The sequence below is a fragment of the Epinephelus fuscoguttatus genome, linkage group LG20 (assembly GCF_011397635.1).
Source record: "Epinephelus fuscoguttatus linkage group LG20, E.fuscoguttatus.final_Chr_v1".
NCBI lineage: Eukaryota > Metazoa > Chordata > Actinopteri > Perciformes > Serranidae > Epinephelus > Epinephelus fuscoguttatus.
In genome coordinates, this window is record NC_064771.1 from 30,612,775 (window position 1) to 30,630,118 (window position 17,344).

Below are 17,344 nucleotides of genomic sequence, written 5' to 3' on the forward strand. Positions count from 1 at the left end.
CTTTGTTCCTCCTCCCCCCCGCGATTATTTACAGAAGCAGCTCCCACTGCATTTCAGATAAGCATCTACATCACAGATCTTTTGGGGCCCATGTCAGCTGCACAGGAGGAATGCAGCACCGTCCATTAGCAACTGGCTACTGTGGAGGGAGAGGGGTGGTGTTAGTGCCGTGCAAAGCCCCGTGTTGAAACAGGGCAAAATCAAAATGTCAGCATCATTCTGACACCGGCACAAGCTGAGTGTGTTCATTAAAACAGCTGACAGTGGCCCTGGCTATGACTGTACCACGGATGAAAAGCTTTAAGGTCAAGTTGAACAAGCCTCTCAACACACGGGATGAGAAAAAATCATCACACATACTGAACATAATCAGAAACCAGCACCTTGGCTTAATTAAACAAGGCTCTGAGGGTACACTGGGAGAGATAACACCTTCATGTACAGTTATTAATATTCATTCTAGGTGTTTCTCCACTGCATATTTCCTCACCTTGATGGGCTCCGTGCTGAAGCGGATCTTCCTGGACGGCGGTGGTTCCTCCTCCACAGGCAGCCCAGGAATCTCCGCACAGCTGGACTCAGGCTCGTAGCGGTCATCCTCATCTTCCTCCTCATCCACCTGGCTCCCTCCAAAGTCCTCCCCCACTGCGCTGTAGGTACTGATATCCACAGAGTCACGCCCCGACTGGTCGTCTCTGACAGTCCTGTCCTCCTCCTCCTCAGCATCCTTTGCCATCTCACCACCTTTTGGAGAGCTCTGCTTCTCAGCACTGGCTTCTCCGTTCTCCACAGAGATGCAGGTGTCACCTTGCAGTGTTGTGCTGCCGCTGTGGGGCCCATAGTGTTCCTCAGATTTGACCTCAACACCTGCATCTGACACAGTCTTTTCCCTCTGCTCATGTGGCTCCCCTACAGTACTGTGAGGTTCAGTATTTGAGGCGCATTGGCCCCCGTTAATGCTATCAGATGGAGGTGTCACCCTCCCCCTGGGGCCCCTTGGAGGCCCCTCCTGGCCCATCTGATTGCCTCTCTCTTCCTCCTGGCTGCCTGCTGCAAAGGCACAAACCCTCTTTGTGATTATTTTGGAGTTCAACACACCCACCTTGGCGCTGACCCCCCGGGAAGGGAGTGGTGGGGTAGAGGAGAGGCGGTGGAGGTTGTTGCGGAGCTCGGCTGCCCGTTCAAACACAGCACTGAGCTGGCTGACCGTCGGGGACACAGCCTCGCTGGTGTCCAGGCTGTCCAGGGACTCTGTGCTGCCGTTAAAACGAGCCACCACGTCCAACCTGCCATCCTGGAAGCCTGAGGCCTTGTCTGTCTTCAGTAGGACCCTGGTGGTGGCCAGCTTCTCCTGCTGCTGCCTCTCCTGCTGCTGCTCGAAGATGCGGCGTGTCTCCTGCAGCTTGGAGTAGCTGGGTGACGAGGCCCGAGGGTGCCCGTTCTCCGGTTTCGTGGTGTCGAACTTGCTGACGCGCTCGGACACGGTGGATCCGAGCTTCAGCAGCGCGCTGTGGTCCACGTTTTCGTTCAGGCTCCCGGCTCTGGGGAGGGAGAGGCGCACCGATTTGTCGGCGTTCCTGGCGCCCTCCTCTCCCTCCGCATCGGCTGGGGATGTGGTCTGCATCTGCTGGAACATGTTTTTGATACGGTGCACGTTGGAGCCGTACCTGCGCCCTCGGGGGCCCTCCTGCATGTCCCCGTTCGCAGCATTGTCTTTGACGGGCTTCAGGGCCTGCATCCCCGCTTCGTACGCGTTCCTATGCGGGGATGGGCTCCTGAGCGTAGAGCCAGAGCCGGTGCTCTTGGATGTGGATTCGGTCTTCATCATGGTCAGTCAAGCGTCGCAACGGATGCTCAGCGACGGCATGTCTCCTTTCACAAGCCCCGGTGGCAAATCTGTATTATCCACCAGCAGCAGCAGCCGATCCAAGCGAGGTGGCGCCCAGACGAGACCGGCAGATGGGGAGAAACAAAAACAACAGATCGTATTAAAGGCCTGCCTGCATCCGCTGCAATACTCGTCCAATGCAACGGAGAAAGTGAGCACGATGCATCTGTCATTAGCTGGCTTGCAGTTACAACAATGCAAACCTAACCCTCACTGATAATTGCATTAGCCATTCAAAAAATATTTGCACAGAAAAGTAGAGCAGTAATGAGCCGCGGATTTACCGCAGTTGACGACAGATTGCTTACGTTTAATCCCTTTTTACAGGCAGCATCATTTTGATCTCTTCATTCTGTGAGCTGCAGATTTCTGGTCCTCCTCTCTCAGCGGCAGAGTGCTGCTGCATGGAGGAGGGAGCTGCTGGGTCATAGAGCCCGTCTGATACTGTACTCTGCCTCTGTGGGCGACTTACTGCATAACATCCTCATTTATGATTCATTTTGGCATGAGTGTATTAACCATAATGTGCTGTAGTGAGTGATGGGTATTAGAGTAAATCACTGATTTCCATACAGGGGTATCCCACTCACAGCCTACAGGTAAGTTAGACTTCCTCTACAGTTAGAAATTCGAAAGCAGCTCAACTAATTTGAACATTATTAAAGGAACAGATAGATTTGGGGGGATTTGGTGGCACCTAGTGGTGAGGATTGTAGAGCGCAACCAGCTGAAACCTCTCCAGAGGCCTGTACTGTGAAGCCAGTCCAACTTACCCAGGATATTTTTTTCATTATCTGGCTTGACTAACCCCAACATTAGCCGTCTGGATAACTGATACCACTAAGCTGGTTATGAACTAGTTCAGTCATCTCTGGGTTTTCCTATCCAGCCACAAGCGCGTTCATGTGAATGAGGCAGGAGTGTTAATAACAAGCGACATCATCAGAACCATGAGTGAAGTAGACTGCTTCATATGATATAAAACATTACTGAAGCTCTATGCACCGACAAGACAGTAAAATGTCAGTGGCGTGGGATGTAAACAATTCTCTTGAGTCCTATAACAGAAATGCAGAAATATTGAAAATGCTATGCAAAAAAAGTCACTGTTGGCCAAGTCTTCAGTTATGTGTAGGTATCACAAGGCTATAAGTGACATTAGTATAGAGTATTTTTTGATTGGATGATGAGGAATATGTGACATACACACTTAAAAGTAACACCAGACTGTTTCTGCTGCTGAAGTAAAGGGTGGAAAAGTAGTTAATGACTGATGAGGTCCATATGACCGAAAACAAAAGAAAACAGGGTGCACAGTTTAAAAGTCCTTCATCACATCAACAAGAAATTATTTTAACATGATTCTTTAGCCACAAGAATGTAATGATCATCAAATGTGTGCTTCAGTGCTAAAACTTGAGATAAAATTGATGCAATATAGAAGGACATACAATTTTTAAAAGCACAGTGCTTACATGTGTATGTATTAATCAGCCATTATTTTAACTGATTAGTGAAAGATCTATAAGTGTTTAGTTCTCTGATATGAATTGAAATTACATTCCACTCTCTTGAACCTCTTACAGACCAGGCTGACTGGCTAAAAGCACTTTTTCTCAATGGAATCCGACAGTCCCCTCTTCTGCTCACCTTTTTTACTGATCCAGATGTTCAGCAGGTTTTTACCAGGAGCCAAATTATCCTCAGAGGTCTCTTCCTTTCCAAAAGAAACTGACCAGGCGATTCAAACTGCTAAAAACAGAGAGTAAAGTAGTTTCCTGTTAATACATGTAAATAAGTATGCTGCTCGTTGTGAGGGGCTGCTAACTATGGTGGCTGATGCAGAAATGTGAAAACATGAGTGGCCCTATAGAGCAGGTGTTTGTTTTGTCGATTCTGGGCTACTGTAGAAACATGGAGGCGCAACATGAAGGACTTCATGGATGAGGACCCATTCCCTATGTAGATATAAACAGCTGAATTTCAGATAACGAGAACACAATTCTTATTTCCAGATGATTATAAGAAAACATACTCATTATATTACATTCAATGTCTGCCAATAGATCCCCCTAAATCCTACACACTCGACCTCTAACTAGAGATCATCTAGCGGTGGGATCACTCCAGCCGCCATACGGGAATCAGCGACCAAAGTGATGTTGGCCAGGGGCGTAAAGTGGGGGACCAATGGCCCTTTCCCTACTTCCTTCCCCTCTACTTATTGCCCTTTGCAAGGACCACACTCATCTTTGAACCTGGCCTTCATTTTAATCTCAACTACACATCTGTAAAGTTTTGTGACTGTATCTTGGATGATTGCGTCGTAATTTCAGTAACAAAAATCTGCCCACAGACAGATAGACAGACATAAACACCTGGGAAAATATTGAAAATCATTTCTGTGGTAGTTCCCAGTAGGTGTCTCCAGGACCACATTTTGCCATGATGACATAGGACTACACACACAGATTCACGATATCAAAATAATAATTAGAATTTGATTAAAAATATATATCCACGTATTGATGTAATTACATGTAAGATAGATAGCATCTGAAAACATTAAGCAAGTGAGCAGCAAAATCTAAGCCATTAGCTACATTAGCCAAGCTAATGTAAATTGATAATGGTTAAAATACATAGGCCTAGATGTATAATTATAACTAGATACTGGACCCCAAGACGGCACACATTCATTCCAGTAGAGTTGCCCACCTGGCACATAGTTAAAATGACGTTAGCTAGCTAAATGTTACGGATCATGAAACTGTTGGCTAACAGTAGATCCAATGGATAAATGGTGAACAAGCAAAAAAGTAGCTGATAAATGATTGGAAGTAGCTAAAAGTAATGGGAAAATGGTGAAAAGAGTAAAGGTAGTGGATAAATGGTTGAAACAGCTAACAGTAGCAGTTGATATAGCTAATAGAGTTAGCCAGCTATACAGCTAACAGTAACTGTTAATGGATAAGCAGTTGAAATAGCTAACAGTGTTAACCAGCTATACATAGTGGAAATGGTTAAAACGGCTAGCGATAATGGATAAGCAGTTGAAATAGCTAACAGTGATAGCCAGCTATGAGTAGTGGAAATGCTTGAAACAGCTGACAATAGAAACAATTGGAAGTAAATAAAAGTAATGGAAAAATGGTAATGTTAAAGGTAGTGGATAAATGGTTGAAACAGCTAATGGTAGCGGGAACTGCCCATTGGTTCGACAGCCCATTGGTTTGACATCCCATTGTTCCGACCATATTAAACTCATTGTTCCGAAGTCCGTTCCGAAATCATCATGATGCCCTGTGGTTAAGGTCTGGTTAGGTTTAGGCACAAAAACCACTTGGTTAGGGTCAGGAAAAGATCATGGTGTGGGTTAAAATGAAAAAGAAAGTGACAAACACATAAGCCGTGAGCCGTCGAACCAATGGGCTGTCGAACCAATGACATGGACCCACGGTAGCAGGTGAAATAGCTAACAGAGTTAGCCAGCTATATAGCTAACAGTAATGGATAGGCAGTTGAAATAGCTAACAGTGTTAGCAAGCTATTACTAGTGGATAAATGGTTAAAACAGCAAACAGTAGTGGATAAGCAGTTGAAATTGCTACTAGTGTTAGCCACCTATAAGTAGTGGGAATTGTTGGAACAGCTAACAGTAATGGATAAGCAACTGAAATAGCTAACAGTGTTAGCCAGCTAGTGGAAATAGTTGAAACAGCTAAAAAATTATTAATAAATTATATAAAAGTTAAAATTTGCGGATAGATAGCTGCCTAAAAACAATGAATAATGGTTGAAATTGGCCAGAGTAGAATGGATAAACGATAAAAAGCTTAAAGGTAACGTTAAAACAGCTAAATAATGAAGGATAAACAGGTAAAGTAGGCTAGTTAGCCTAAATAATGTTGAAACTATTGGAAAAGTGATGAAAAAATTAAACCTATTGGATAGATGGCTGATTTAGTTAGCTAAAAATTGTAAAAACATGTCAAAGTAATGTGTGTCATTCATATGGTTAAAATAGTTAGACATGCTACATGGTTAAAATGTTCAGCTACTACAAGTGGTAAGGTTAGTAGTAATGCAAATATGACCAAACATTAACACTGACAGTTCAATTGTATGAAATTATATCAAACCAAATTAAACGATCACTGTTGGAACATAACTGGAGGTGTTGATGAAGGGTTACTTGAGTTTTGACACCCAGTGCATCAGACAAAAGCATAATGTCAAACACCCAGCCCCCTCCTCACCTACACAAGCCTAATATTGCACACACATAAAAAGATAGACATAAATATTTGAAACACGGTTGAACACTTTCCAGTACTCCTAAAGTCTGTGAACACCTGGAATAATATGTGGCTGTCAGAGAGTGACGAGCATTAGGACCCAGCAAAGCCTCAGTCACGTCAAACCTTCATGGCCAGTAACACATCCGTTATTTGCAGGACACATTGTTGCTTCCTGCATTCTGCATCTGTGCCGACGGATACATTAAACATTATCACTGAGGGCAGACACAGCATTTCTCTTTACAAAATGTTTGTTCAGGGACTGATGCATTTACAAGGCCACAACACATTCATGCAGCTGTGTCACACACTGGAAAGAACAACACGAGAGACTTATTTTTCAAAACGGTCCCCCACTTTCCCCTTTATCGTATTATCTACTTTATCCCACAGCAGCTGAAGGTCTAGTCTGGAGGACATAACAAGAGGAGTATTGACTGAAAAGACTCTAGTGCTGAACAGGATGTACATCTCTTTTCAGAAAGGCAGTAGTGCCATCTAGCTAGCTTTTGTATGAAAGTGTGTTATTTGTGTAACTGTGCTGAGCACGTCCTTGAGTCAGTGACTGAGAATGAGAAAGTAAAGTGATAAATAATAAAACAGTTTCTCTCAACAATAACTTATTTTCAGTAGATAAAGAGTAAAAGTATTTCCACAATATGTAAAATCACACCTTATATTGTAACTTGCTAATGTTTACTCTGTGCTCAAGTACACTTTGTGGTGACTTTGTTTCTCAGTCCAGTCAGCAGAAGAAAATGTTGGCATTGTAAGTTTCTGCAAATACAGATACGTTACATTTTCATATCATATCAATGTGTGACATAGTATATGAGCTGACTTTGTCATCAAGAAGTGGAGAGGTGGATGGCCACTGCTCAAGACTAACAAACAATGACGGTGATTGTTTTTGGTGAGTCATTGCTGCCTTTCCAGTGCCATTTGTGCCACCAAACGTCACTGTGTTTCCAGCACTGTTTGTGACACCCAACGTAGGTGTTTCTAGCGACCCACTGCTGCGTTTCTAATGCCGTTTGTGCCACCAAACACAGGTGTTTTTCAAGCGACCTGTCACTGAGTTTCCAGCACTGTTTGTGACACCAAATGTGTATTTTTTAAGCGGCCCACTGCTACGTTTCCAGTGCTGTTTGTGCTTCCAAACTAAGGTGTTTTATAGCAACCCACTGCTGTTTTCTCAACAGCATTTGTGCCACCAAATGTGGGTGTTTTTTTAGTGACTTGGCGCTGAGTTTCAAGCAGCGTCTGTGGCACCAAACTTTTTTTTTTTTTTTTTGTTAGCGATCTATCACTGCATCTCTTGCACTGTTTGTGCCACCGAACCTAGGTGTTTTTGAGCAACCTGTCACTGTTTCCAGTGCCATTTATGCCACCAAATATAGGTGTTATTTAGCCACCCATCACTGCTTTCCCAGAGCTGTTTGTGCCACCAATCATGGCTGTTTTTAAGCGACCTGTCACTGTGTTTCCAGCACTCTATGTGCCGCCAAACATAGGTGTTTTTAGCAACCCACTGCTGTGTTTTCAGCAGCAGTTGTGCGAGCAAATGTGGGTGTTTTTTAGTGACTTGGCGCTGAGTTTCCAATGCCATTTATGCCACCAGACATAGATGTCTTTTAACAGCCTGTTGCTGCTTTTCCAGCACTGTTTGTTCCATCAGTGTTTTTAGCAACCTGGTGCTGCGTTTCCAGAGCTGCTACCCGCTCTGCTCCTGGCGAAGCAGTCCACAGCAGGGGGAAGGAGGGATGGTGGGTGGCTAGCTAGCTAATTCTTGTCTCATTCGTGGTCTGATGAGCTAAGACAAAGAGATGGGTAGCGAGGCGCGAGTGAATAAGCTGCAAATAAATGAATCAATGTGCAGGAGACACTGGGTTGCTGTATGAAATGCGTGCATGTGTCCATGGTCATCCGGTAGAAGGCGCTTAGGACAGAGATGGGAGAGCTGCAAAAGGAGGGTGTATTGTCAAATCTGCTGGGGTTTTTTTTTCTTTTGCCTTTTCCAGATTTCTGCCCACCCCAACTTTATGTGCTTAAGTGCTTATTTGCCTCAAGCATGGAGGATTCCTGCCCAACTAATTTTATGATTTAATATCATCAGAGGAAATAATACAGCTCTTTATTTACTCTCCAGTCACATTCACAGACTGCCCTCCGGATGTTATGAGGTGAGCGAGGCAAAAATAGCTCTGACATGTCTTTCACTGTGACCAAGCCCCGCTCCGCTTGGCCCTGTCAATCACAGGCCAAAACAAGATGGCAGGCTGCAGGAGCTGGGTCTTCTTTTTAACAGGCAAGTTTATTCCTGAAATTATTTAACTTAGTGGAAAATAACAACACTTGTACCTTGTTGTTCTTTAGTATGTTGTTATTTAGTGTGAACATTTGGTCTTTGCTTCAGCTGTCAAGGATTTTAGGACTTCACTACAACATCAGGGGTTGTGTGTTGTCATATGTTAATGTTAAATTTAAGGTTCTGTTTGCCAGTTCAGGTTCATCATTTGATGTTTTTTTAACACTTCCACACAGTTTGTGCTGCCAGTTTGTTTGGGGCCAATGCAGAGATCAAAGTGACCATTCCTGTGGGGAAGTTATTTACATATGAGCTGCTGAGGGAGACTTTCCAGAATGACTTTGAACCGTTGTCAAAGCTCTACGGTATGAATAATTTTAACGCACTCTTTTGTCATCATTAAACAAAATTACAAGATATAGATTTTCTAATTGCATGTGTCTAACCCCAGACTGTTATTTTTGTACGTTATAAAGCTGGCCGCTTGTACGATGACCCCATGATTTTTAAGTGCAACCGCCAGAATTTCCCAGACCTCCCAGAGTGGCTGCGCTTCACCCAAAGACACCCCTACGATAATGGCTTCCTCTACGGCACGCCAGTGTCTCCAGGAAAAAGTATAATTGAGGTATGAGGTCATGGTTAAAAACTGTTAGTATGCAGCGCTTGGCATTTCTGGCCTTATTTTGCTGCATATACTCTTAGATTCTTCTGTTCCTGTAGACAATGGGCCAAACATAGAAAATATTCCAGGGGAGACAAATGTGAAAAACGTGCAGCTATCTGACACATCAGGTGGTAAATGTCAGGTTTTGCTGTCAGTCCCTCAGAGACAAAAGCTTTGGGTTTTTCTCCGGAGCCGTCATTTTGAACCAGGAGGAAAAAAGGTGTCTTTGAAGAAGAAGAAGAGATAACACATTTCTGAAGTGGCGCTTTTATCTCAGCGAAACAGAATATATTATAGCTGAAAAACATGTTACACTTTGGGAAGTAGCCACAGATCACACTCCAAAAACACTGCTTAAATTTACATATTACAGGCCTTTGGAGGCCAGGTTGACTGTGATTAATTTTCGCTTTCTATGCATTTGTTTCTTTGTTCAACACTTTCTCAATTTTTTAAAATTGTTCTTACCCCACATACATGGTATCCTTTTTTCCAGCACAAACAGCTACAAGGTATCTCTTTTTATCCATTCATTACAAGGGCACACCCCCCCAATATCATAATATGCTATAATACTGATTTAAAAAACATATATACATTTTTAAAAATGCTATTCTAAAACAGGCAACCACACAAACCATCACTGTTCAAAATGATCATTCGCAAATGTAATCATAATAAATAATATTAACAAATTTATTATTATCACTACCGTTCTTGTAATATCATGTACTGCAGTTCTGCCTTTGGTACACCCATGTGGTGTTGCTGTACCCCAGCAGACCGCTGCTCAAAGGTGTATTCAACTAACATTCATGTCTTTATGACATTACATTTGTCAGACAGCCCATATAAAGCCTTTGTAAAGTGTCAGTGTCAGTTATGTTGTGCTGTAGGTACAAGTTATACAGACAGAAATAGCTTTCATTTATGGCATATGTCTGTAGTATACTGTATAGTTGCACTTGCCTATGATAAATCATATAATATAACAGGAAAGGTATTCCATTGCTCGCTCCATGGCTACAGGCTTGATTTATAAAGTATAAGCAAACCAAATATACATGAAAAATGACCCAGGTGCCGATTACAAAATCTCTGTCGTAATCACTCAAAATATTCTTACAGAATAGGTCTAGGTGGATAAAAATATAGTTTCACTATTTTTACACACAAATACAACATAATTGTGCCTTTTGCATTGGACATCTATGTATGCCTGTAAATTACTACAAATATTAATAATTCAAAGTTTTAAAAATGTATTACAGAAATAGTTTATGGTCTAGAGCAGATGTCGGCAACCTTTACTATCAAAAGAGCAATTTTTTACCAAAAATAATTTTAAAAAAAATCTGTGTGGAGCAGCAAAACATATTTGTTCCTTATAATGAAGGTAACACAGCCTATAAGTACACCTATAATAATAGAATAAATCAGCATTCATTAATATGTTTTACCACAAGGTGGCTACTGTGCAGGGCACTATTAATGATTATGTGGAAATTTAACTTTGCAGAGCTGGCAGTGAAAGCAAACAAATCTTCATTCTCTATTTTATTCCGAGACTTTTACTTTTCTGGATTTGGCATCCGTAGCTAATCAGCTAGGGAGACTCAAGACTTGCCACTACTGAAGAGGTCCAGCAACATTTCAAGGAAAATGCACCAGTTGTAGTTGTTAAAATGTTAGAACCTTTTTTGTTATTCTGTATATAGGCTTCACATTTTTACAATTAGAGAATTTCAGAATTTCTTTAGGCCTACGACACTGATAAGTATGTTAAAAAAACACAACTGCTGTTCATTTCCATATAAGTTTTTTGTCAAAGCCACAGGGAGCTACTGGAGAGGGACTAAAGAGCTGCATGTGGCCAGGTGGCCTACCCCTGGTAGAGAGACATAGATTGATGTGTGACATCATCGGGTTCTGATCCCAAGTTATTTTTACTTTTTATGTATTAATTTTATTATTAGTTCAGCACCTTCTAAAGGCCAAGGGCTTAGGATTTGCAGTATCTGGCTGCAATGGACAATAATATCCATAATTATGTTTTCATTAGTTCATCATCACCTGAAAAAGAATGATTGTGTTTTTGTTATCTCTCCTTCACACAGTCAGCCATCTTGTTTCTAGTAGTCCAGAATGAACAAATGAAACACTGGCTGTAGATAGGGCCATTCAGATTTGATCACTTTCGCACTTTTGCGTTGGCTATGTTAGGAGAAGTTTCAGTTTCTGCAATCTTACCACTAGATGCCACTGAATCCTACACGCTGGACATTTAAATTGTTCTCACCGTAAATGCATGACATCCTTTTTTGTCCAGTACAAACAACTTTAAGTCATCTCAATATTTCTGTTTACGAAATATAAAGCAAACTAAAAACACATGAAAAATGACATAGGGACCTTTAAAAATGTACAAATCTTGAGTTAAAATCCCTCAAAACAGTTCTGAGTTGTTAAAATGATAGTTTTATATTTTATGCACACAAATAGAGCAGAAAATGTAAGAAATTAAACCAGAAATTTACACGTACGTTGTGCCTCTTCCACTAAATAATTCTGCATGCTTGTAAATCCCTGAAAATATTAATAATTCAAAGTTTTAAAAGTGTTTTATGGTTAACAGACATAAACTGAGATCAGCAGGTTTTCTCAGCTTGTCTTGACATGATATATAAATAAGGTTTTGTTGCTGTAAATAAAACATGCTCCTTGCATCTGTGCACTCTGGGAAATGCAGGAAATGAATAACTAACGCAGGAGTAGATTGGTGAGAAATTCAAGTGTCTCGCAGCAGAAGCTGCTCTGACCATCTCAAATACACAGTGAATAATATGAAAACTGATAACTGTGATGGTAACAAACTCATCATTTTGCTGACAGATTTACGCCATCAACAAGCGGACCTACGAAGCAGCCCGACAGATCCTCGTCATCAAAGTCACTGCAGGTGATTTAAGACGTATCACAGTGAAATTAAAGAGTGTAGTAACGACTGAAGAAATATTAACATGTATGACTGCTGTGACTCACAGAGGAGATGCTGCCCTATCAGGCTGAGTTCTTCATCGAGCTGAGGGAGATTGAGAAGGTGCTGCCCTCTTCTGTTCAGGATGAGATAAAGCAGGACTTACAGAAGCTGTGGGACACAGAGGCGCTGGAAATAGTCAATATCACCAACGCCCTCGACCGCGGCGGCAGGGTCCCCCTTCCTCTTGCGGGACACTTTGAAGGGTAAACAGAGAGACGTGAGATGGTGTCAGTTTTAGCTCTGAAGTAACTTTGTGTTCACGAGAGTCTGATTTGTGTCAGTGTGTATGTGAAGGTGGGGTCGGAGCAGTATTTCTCAGATTGTCTCCTGAGGGCGACGACACCGGAGCATGAGAGGCAGTGCAAAACTGGGGCCAAAGTCAAGGTCCCCGGAGGGTGCAACTTCTGCAGCATTCCCAGCAACTGTATCACCTGGTGCAAGACGGAGCTGGTGAGGCCTGGAAATACAAACAACGAGTCATTTTGTATGAAATTATTTTGTAAATCTGAAGGAGCACTGTTTGTGTAGGGAGTTACAGTTAGTTAAGTTTATGCAAAAGTCATTCTCTTTAGAGAATTCACCTCTTAGGCCCCTAAAAACCCGTCACGTTAGACCATCTAAGAAGGAAATGTCACCTTTTTTTACCATCTATTTTTATAATCATTCATTTAAGCTGATAATTTGTCATTTTGATTGTCTTCATTTTTTTTTTACAGTTTATTAGAGAAAAACAAGCAGGTCAAAGATGTCAACTTTTATTTTTTGCTATTTTTTGACATTTCAGTGATGATTGTTTTACAAACTTTTTTCCTTTTGACCCCTTTACACGAGGCAGTGTCTACCAGTGACCCCAGGAAATGTTTAAAGTCAACAAATAAAGATTTGTTACATTTAAATATTTTGGATATTTTTATAACATTTTTCATGTATTTTATATAAAGTTTTTCAGTATTTCACAAGAAAAGAAAAGCAAATAATAGAGAAAAGTCAAAGAGAAAAAAAAAAACTATAGTTCTGTGCTGCCCCAGTGATGAGGCCAGAATTGGCCATCTAATTTGCTCTCACCATAATCTGGTAACCAGATACGGCCCAACGTTTCCTATGGCATGCCACGTTTGGGTCAATGCTGGACCAGGTCATTTTTTTATAACGAGTCAGTGCTGGCAGTGTTGGCAGCCAGAACTGGGCCAGCTTATTTGGATCAATTCTGGGTTGTGATTCATCCCGATTCTTAACTGAGTCGGGCAACCGGACGTGACCCAACATTTCGTATGGGGTACCAGGTTTAGGCCGATGCTGGGCCAGGTCATTGTTTGATAATGGGCCAGTGTTGACGGCAGGGACGAAAATCCCATTTCATTGTTGGGGGGGGGACAATAAACAGTAAAATTTTAGAGAATAATTCCAGGGGGGACAAGGAAAAAAAGTTGTAGCCTGTCTTTTATACAGCATCTTTTACCGCAATTTCTCACTGTCAGGTGGAGAGCCTACAGACAGGTACCCATTAGCTACGCTCCATCACAACCGTGCGTAATAGTCGCACGTAATGACCGCTCCTCGTCTGTTAGACTGCACGTCTTTCATGTTTGTCTCACTGACAGGTGGAGAGCCTACAGACAGGTACCCATTAGCTACGAGCCGCTCCAACACTGACTGCTCTTGTCTTGTCCTCTCCCTCTGCTTTCTCTCCTGTCCTCTCTGTCATTAAACTCTGAGCTTAATCATTAGCTTTTATCTTAGCAGCACTCGTAATTGAGTAGGCTTTTGAACAATACAGGAGAAATGTTGCAGACAGTTTATATTATCAGCCTGGGCCTGGGGCTTGTTGTAACAGTAAATGGGATGCGTTGTAACTTGTGTAAGTTAAACTGTGTCTGTGTGAGTGTACAGCTTACCCTGCGATGCGCGATGTGGGCAGCCGGGTCCAGCCACACGCTGCTACTGCTGCCAAGTAGCCCCGGCCATTGGAAAGAGTGTGGGATATACCACTACTAGGAATGGGAGGGGGGGACTCAATCTTTTAAGATTTTTTTTTTTGTTGTTAAAAAAAATGCTTATTCCAATATCCCAGAGCAGAAGTTAACATCATATAAAAGTGTTGTTTGGTCTGACCAACAATCCCAAACCAAAAGATTTTTTGTTTGTTTGTGTTTCTCTTCAGTTTGATCTGACACAGCTGACGCCACCTCCACCTCCTCCCACGATGGGCTCTGGGATCCTGGCAGAAGGAGGCGAGTTTGACCCTCCTGAATCTCCCCCGAGCAGAGACTTTTTACCTGACTACATCGTGACAGTGATCGTGCCCTTGATCATCGCCATCATCCTGTGTATCCTGCTGGCCTACATCATGTTCGGCAGACGGGAGGGAGTGTAAGCATCTATTTAGAATCTACTTTGATCTACAGTGTCGTTGTGGTAAAGGGTCAGTTCGCCAAATTATACACTATTTTTCCTCACTTAACCCTTGTGATAGTTTATGAAATGCCAATGCAATGGACTCCACAGGGGCTAATAGGTAATATACCGTAAAACTTCTATTAAACACCCAGTCTCTTTTACTAGCCTGGTGTAGCTACACATTTTGACAAATAAAGGCCTGTCTCAATGAGAGGCCTGGTCTGGTCACCAAGCAGTTCTGTTTTATAGCAGTTAACTGAATGTATAAAACCAGATTGTTAGCTAATTTCCGTTAGCTGTTTAAATCGCATACACAGGTATTTATGTTTAAATTTTTGTCAATATGGAGATGCTACACATTGTTAGCTCGGCTCAAGTGGTGACTTCCACCTTCTGTAGCTGTCATAAATTCAGAAAATGTGACCACACATGTCATTCGAAGTCTAATTTTTATACAAGTAATGTTTATACTGGTTTAAATAAACAATTTGATCATATTTCCTGATCTTTGCTGCACAACAGTTTTGCTTGAAAGGAATTAAAGGCCTGTCCCAAATATAGGCCTGTTAAGTTGAGTAATTTAAGCAAATAATAGCCCAGGCTACTAGTTGAAGTTTTACGGTCCACATTTCTGTTATGTGGGTGAACTGACCCTTTATGTAAATACTCAAAACATTTTGGTTATTGATTGATCCTGTTAAACCGAGACATTTTTCTTTTTTTTTCATAGCGAAAAAAGGAACGCAAGAACAAACCAGTAAGTACACTGACTTGTCCACTGCTCTCTGACTGACTCTGTTACCAGTGTTCCTGTATTAATCCCCTGTGATGTGTTGTTTCCTGCAGAATTCAGCTCTACCACCACCACACCATTCACGGGAACACCGACGAGCTGAGGAACATGGCTGGCAACCGCAGCACTCCTCCACCGCTGTCCACACTGCCCATGTTCAACAGCCGGACCGGAGACAGAGCTCCACCGCTGCAGTCCGACAGCCCCAGCATCCCCCTCATCATGGCCCAGCAGTAAGGACCCCGCCCACTGACTCTTAACAGTCATTCACACACCTACTGTTATTGTCATCACCAGCATCCTGCTTCTATTTTTATTAGTTATGTAACTTCAATTGATGACTCACTTGTCTTGACTAATTCATTTTTACTCTCCTGTTTTCGTAGTGATCCTTACAGCGACACACTGCCCAGGTAAACCCACTCATGGGACTTCCTCCCACAGCTCTGCATTCATTCTGCTCCATATTTAGGCCTCTGTGTTTTTTCTTGGATTGTTAGAGATGATTCAAAGAACACAGACTCGTCATGTTGTTTGTTTTTGCAGGAAATGAGAACAGCGATGGATAAAGTGTCTTTGACACACCGAGTGTCTTTCATGCAGTCGATGGTTCTGTATTTGCAGTGGGAATCTGTGTGTGTTTCTTCTTTAGGTGCCATGGAAGTGGAAACAGACAAGTTTTTTTGCTTTAACTTGTCGTTATGAAGTAAATGTTGACCGCACATGAAAGCTCTGTAGAACAATGACATCATCGGCGTTTAGACTGGTTCCCTATAAGCCTTGCTTTCACTATGCAATTCTGTTTGCCACCTGGGAAAATTAAGTCTCAATTTACTACACAAAAGAAGTGCGTCAACCATTGTGCAACCAAAATAGGAAAAGATAGAGCGTTTGTTTTACCCGGTAGCTATCGGCAGCTATCCCCAGTTACCAAGGGGTATGAATGCAAGTTCTACACACATTTATTTATAAAGCCCAATATCACAAATCACAATTTGCCTCAGAGGGCTTTACAGCATACAACATCCCTCTGTCTTTTGGACCCTCACAGCGGATAAGGGGGGAAAAAAAAAAAAAAGGTAGAAACCTCAGGAAGAGCAACTGAGGAGGGATTGCTCTTCCAGGATGGACAGTCATGCAGTGCGTCTTGTGTTGGTAGTTTTTAGGCTCTGATGAAAACGGAAAGCTATCTGGTTGTCTATGACAGCGGCTCCAACAATAGTACTACTTGGAAATGCGATGGGGAAGAAGTTAAAAAAAGTTGTCTGTTTCCACTTTAAAATAACTTTAAAGAGTGTTTAATTTGTCAAATTGTTCCTTTTGGTTTATAGTTTTCTGTATTCTACCGCCTTTCACTACTAATAAAAAAAAATTAAAAGTCACGTTCTTCATCGTTGTGTCCCTGAGCAAAGATTTCTTGAAGCAGGTACGACGTGTAGTCCATCTCTCGGTTTAAAAGATAGTTTCACAAAAGAAAAAACGCTCATAAAGGCATCTGAGTATTGTTTTAAAACAGACTGGAAAAGAACTCAATGTAGAAATTTTAGACGAGGATTGGCGTAATATGTGGAAGATACACCATTCAACCACTAATTTGTGAACCTGGAGGGAATTCTCATGGAAGAATCCGATTGATGTAAAGCACTCTCATGGTTTTTGGAAATGTCCAAAAAAATGTATTTTGGGAAATGGTACGTAAAGAGCTTAAGCACATACTAGGATATGAGGTTCCTATGAGGCCTGTGCTCATGACAGTGCGAGATGTAAACATTAATGGCGTCCTACTTCTCAGCTAGCTGTAATGTTGGCTAGCTCAGCAGTGCTAGGTGAGCTAGCAGTAGATGCACACTTCCTTCTGCGTGGTGATACGGTTGGTAGGTGTAGTTTAGTAGAAAGAAAATAGTTCCTACATGAAACTGCTCACAACAAGGTCTGTGGATTATCTTGAGT

General features: G+C 42.1%; 2 protein-coding genes across 4 annotated transcripts in view; one reads left to right on the plus strand and one right to left on the minus strand.

Annotated features, from left to right (window-relative positions):
• The window catches only part of LOC125880563 (neurabin-2-like), a 33,044-nt gene extending 28,320 nt beyond the window's left edge, over positions 1-4,724 (minus strand). Inside the window, exons 1-3 of one of the 3 annotated variants that reach the window (XM_049563141.1) lie at positions 4,607-4,724; positions 3,539-3,640; positions 491-1,896 (exon numbers count right to left, since the gene is read on the minus strand). In XM_049563141.1, the coding sequence (XP_049419098.1) occupies positions 491-1,828 (1,338 nt within the window). In that variant the 5' untranslated portion in view covers positions 1,829-1,896; positions 3,539-3,640; positions 4,607-4,724. Of the gene's footprint in view, positions 1-490; positions 1,897-2,196; positions 2,289-3,538; positions 3,745-4,606 lie in introns of those variants that run through there. The other 2 variants (XM_049563140.1, XM_049563139.1) reach the window with 2 other exon arrangements.
• A 3,669-nt stretch (positions 4,725-8,393) lies between these two features.
• On the plus strand, positions 8,394-16,776 carry sgca (sarcoglycan, alpha). Its single transcript, XM_049563148.1, has 11 exons — positions 8,394-8,497; positions 8,734-8,862; positions 8,974-9,125; positions 12,057-12,123; positions 12,209-12,407; positions 12,486-12,654; positions 14,366-14,574; positions 15,332-15,358; positions 15,448-15,627; positions 15,781-15,807; positions 15,941-16,776. Exons 1-11 carry the CDS (start codon positions 8,461-8,463, stop codon positions 15,945-15,947), a joined length of 1,203 nt encoding a protein of 400 aa, XP_049419105.1. The 5' UTR covers positions 8,394-8,460; the 3' UTR covers positions 15,948-16,776.
• Positions 16,777-17,344: the final 568 nt, after the last annotated feature.

What these genes read in the sequence shown, in the direction of transcription:
- sgca (XM_049563148.1), top strand. Translation starts at nt 8,461, where the DNA reads ATGGCAGGCTGCAGGAGCTGGGTCTTCTTTTTAACAG. An exon ending in CAGGAAAAAGTATAATTGAG is followed by an intron (nt 9,126 to 12,056) that starts GTATGAGGTCAT and finishes TTTTGCTGACAG; the next exon opens with ATTTACGCCATCAACAAGCG. An exon ending in CTTGCGGGACACTTTGAAGG is followed by an intron (nt 12,408 to 12,485) that starts GTAAACAGAGAG and finishes GATTTGTGTCAG; the next exon opens with TGTGTATGTGAAGGTGGGGT.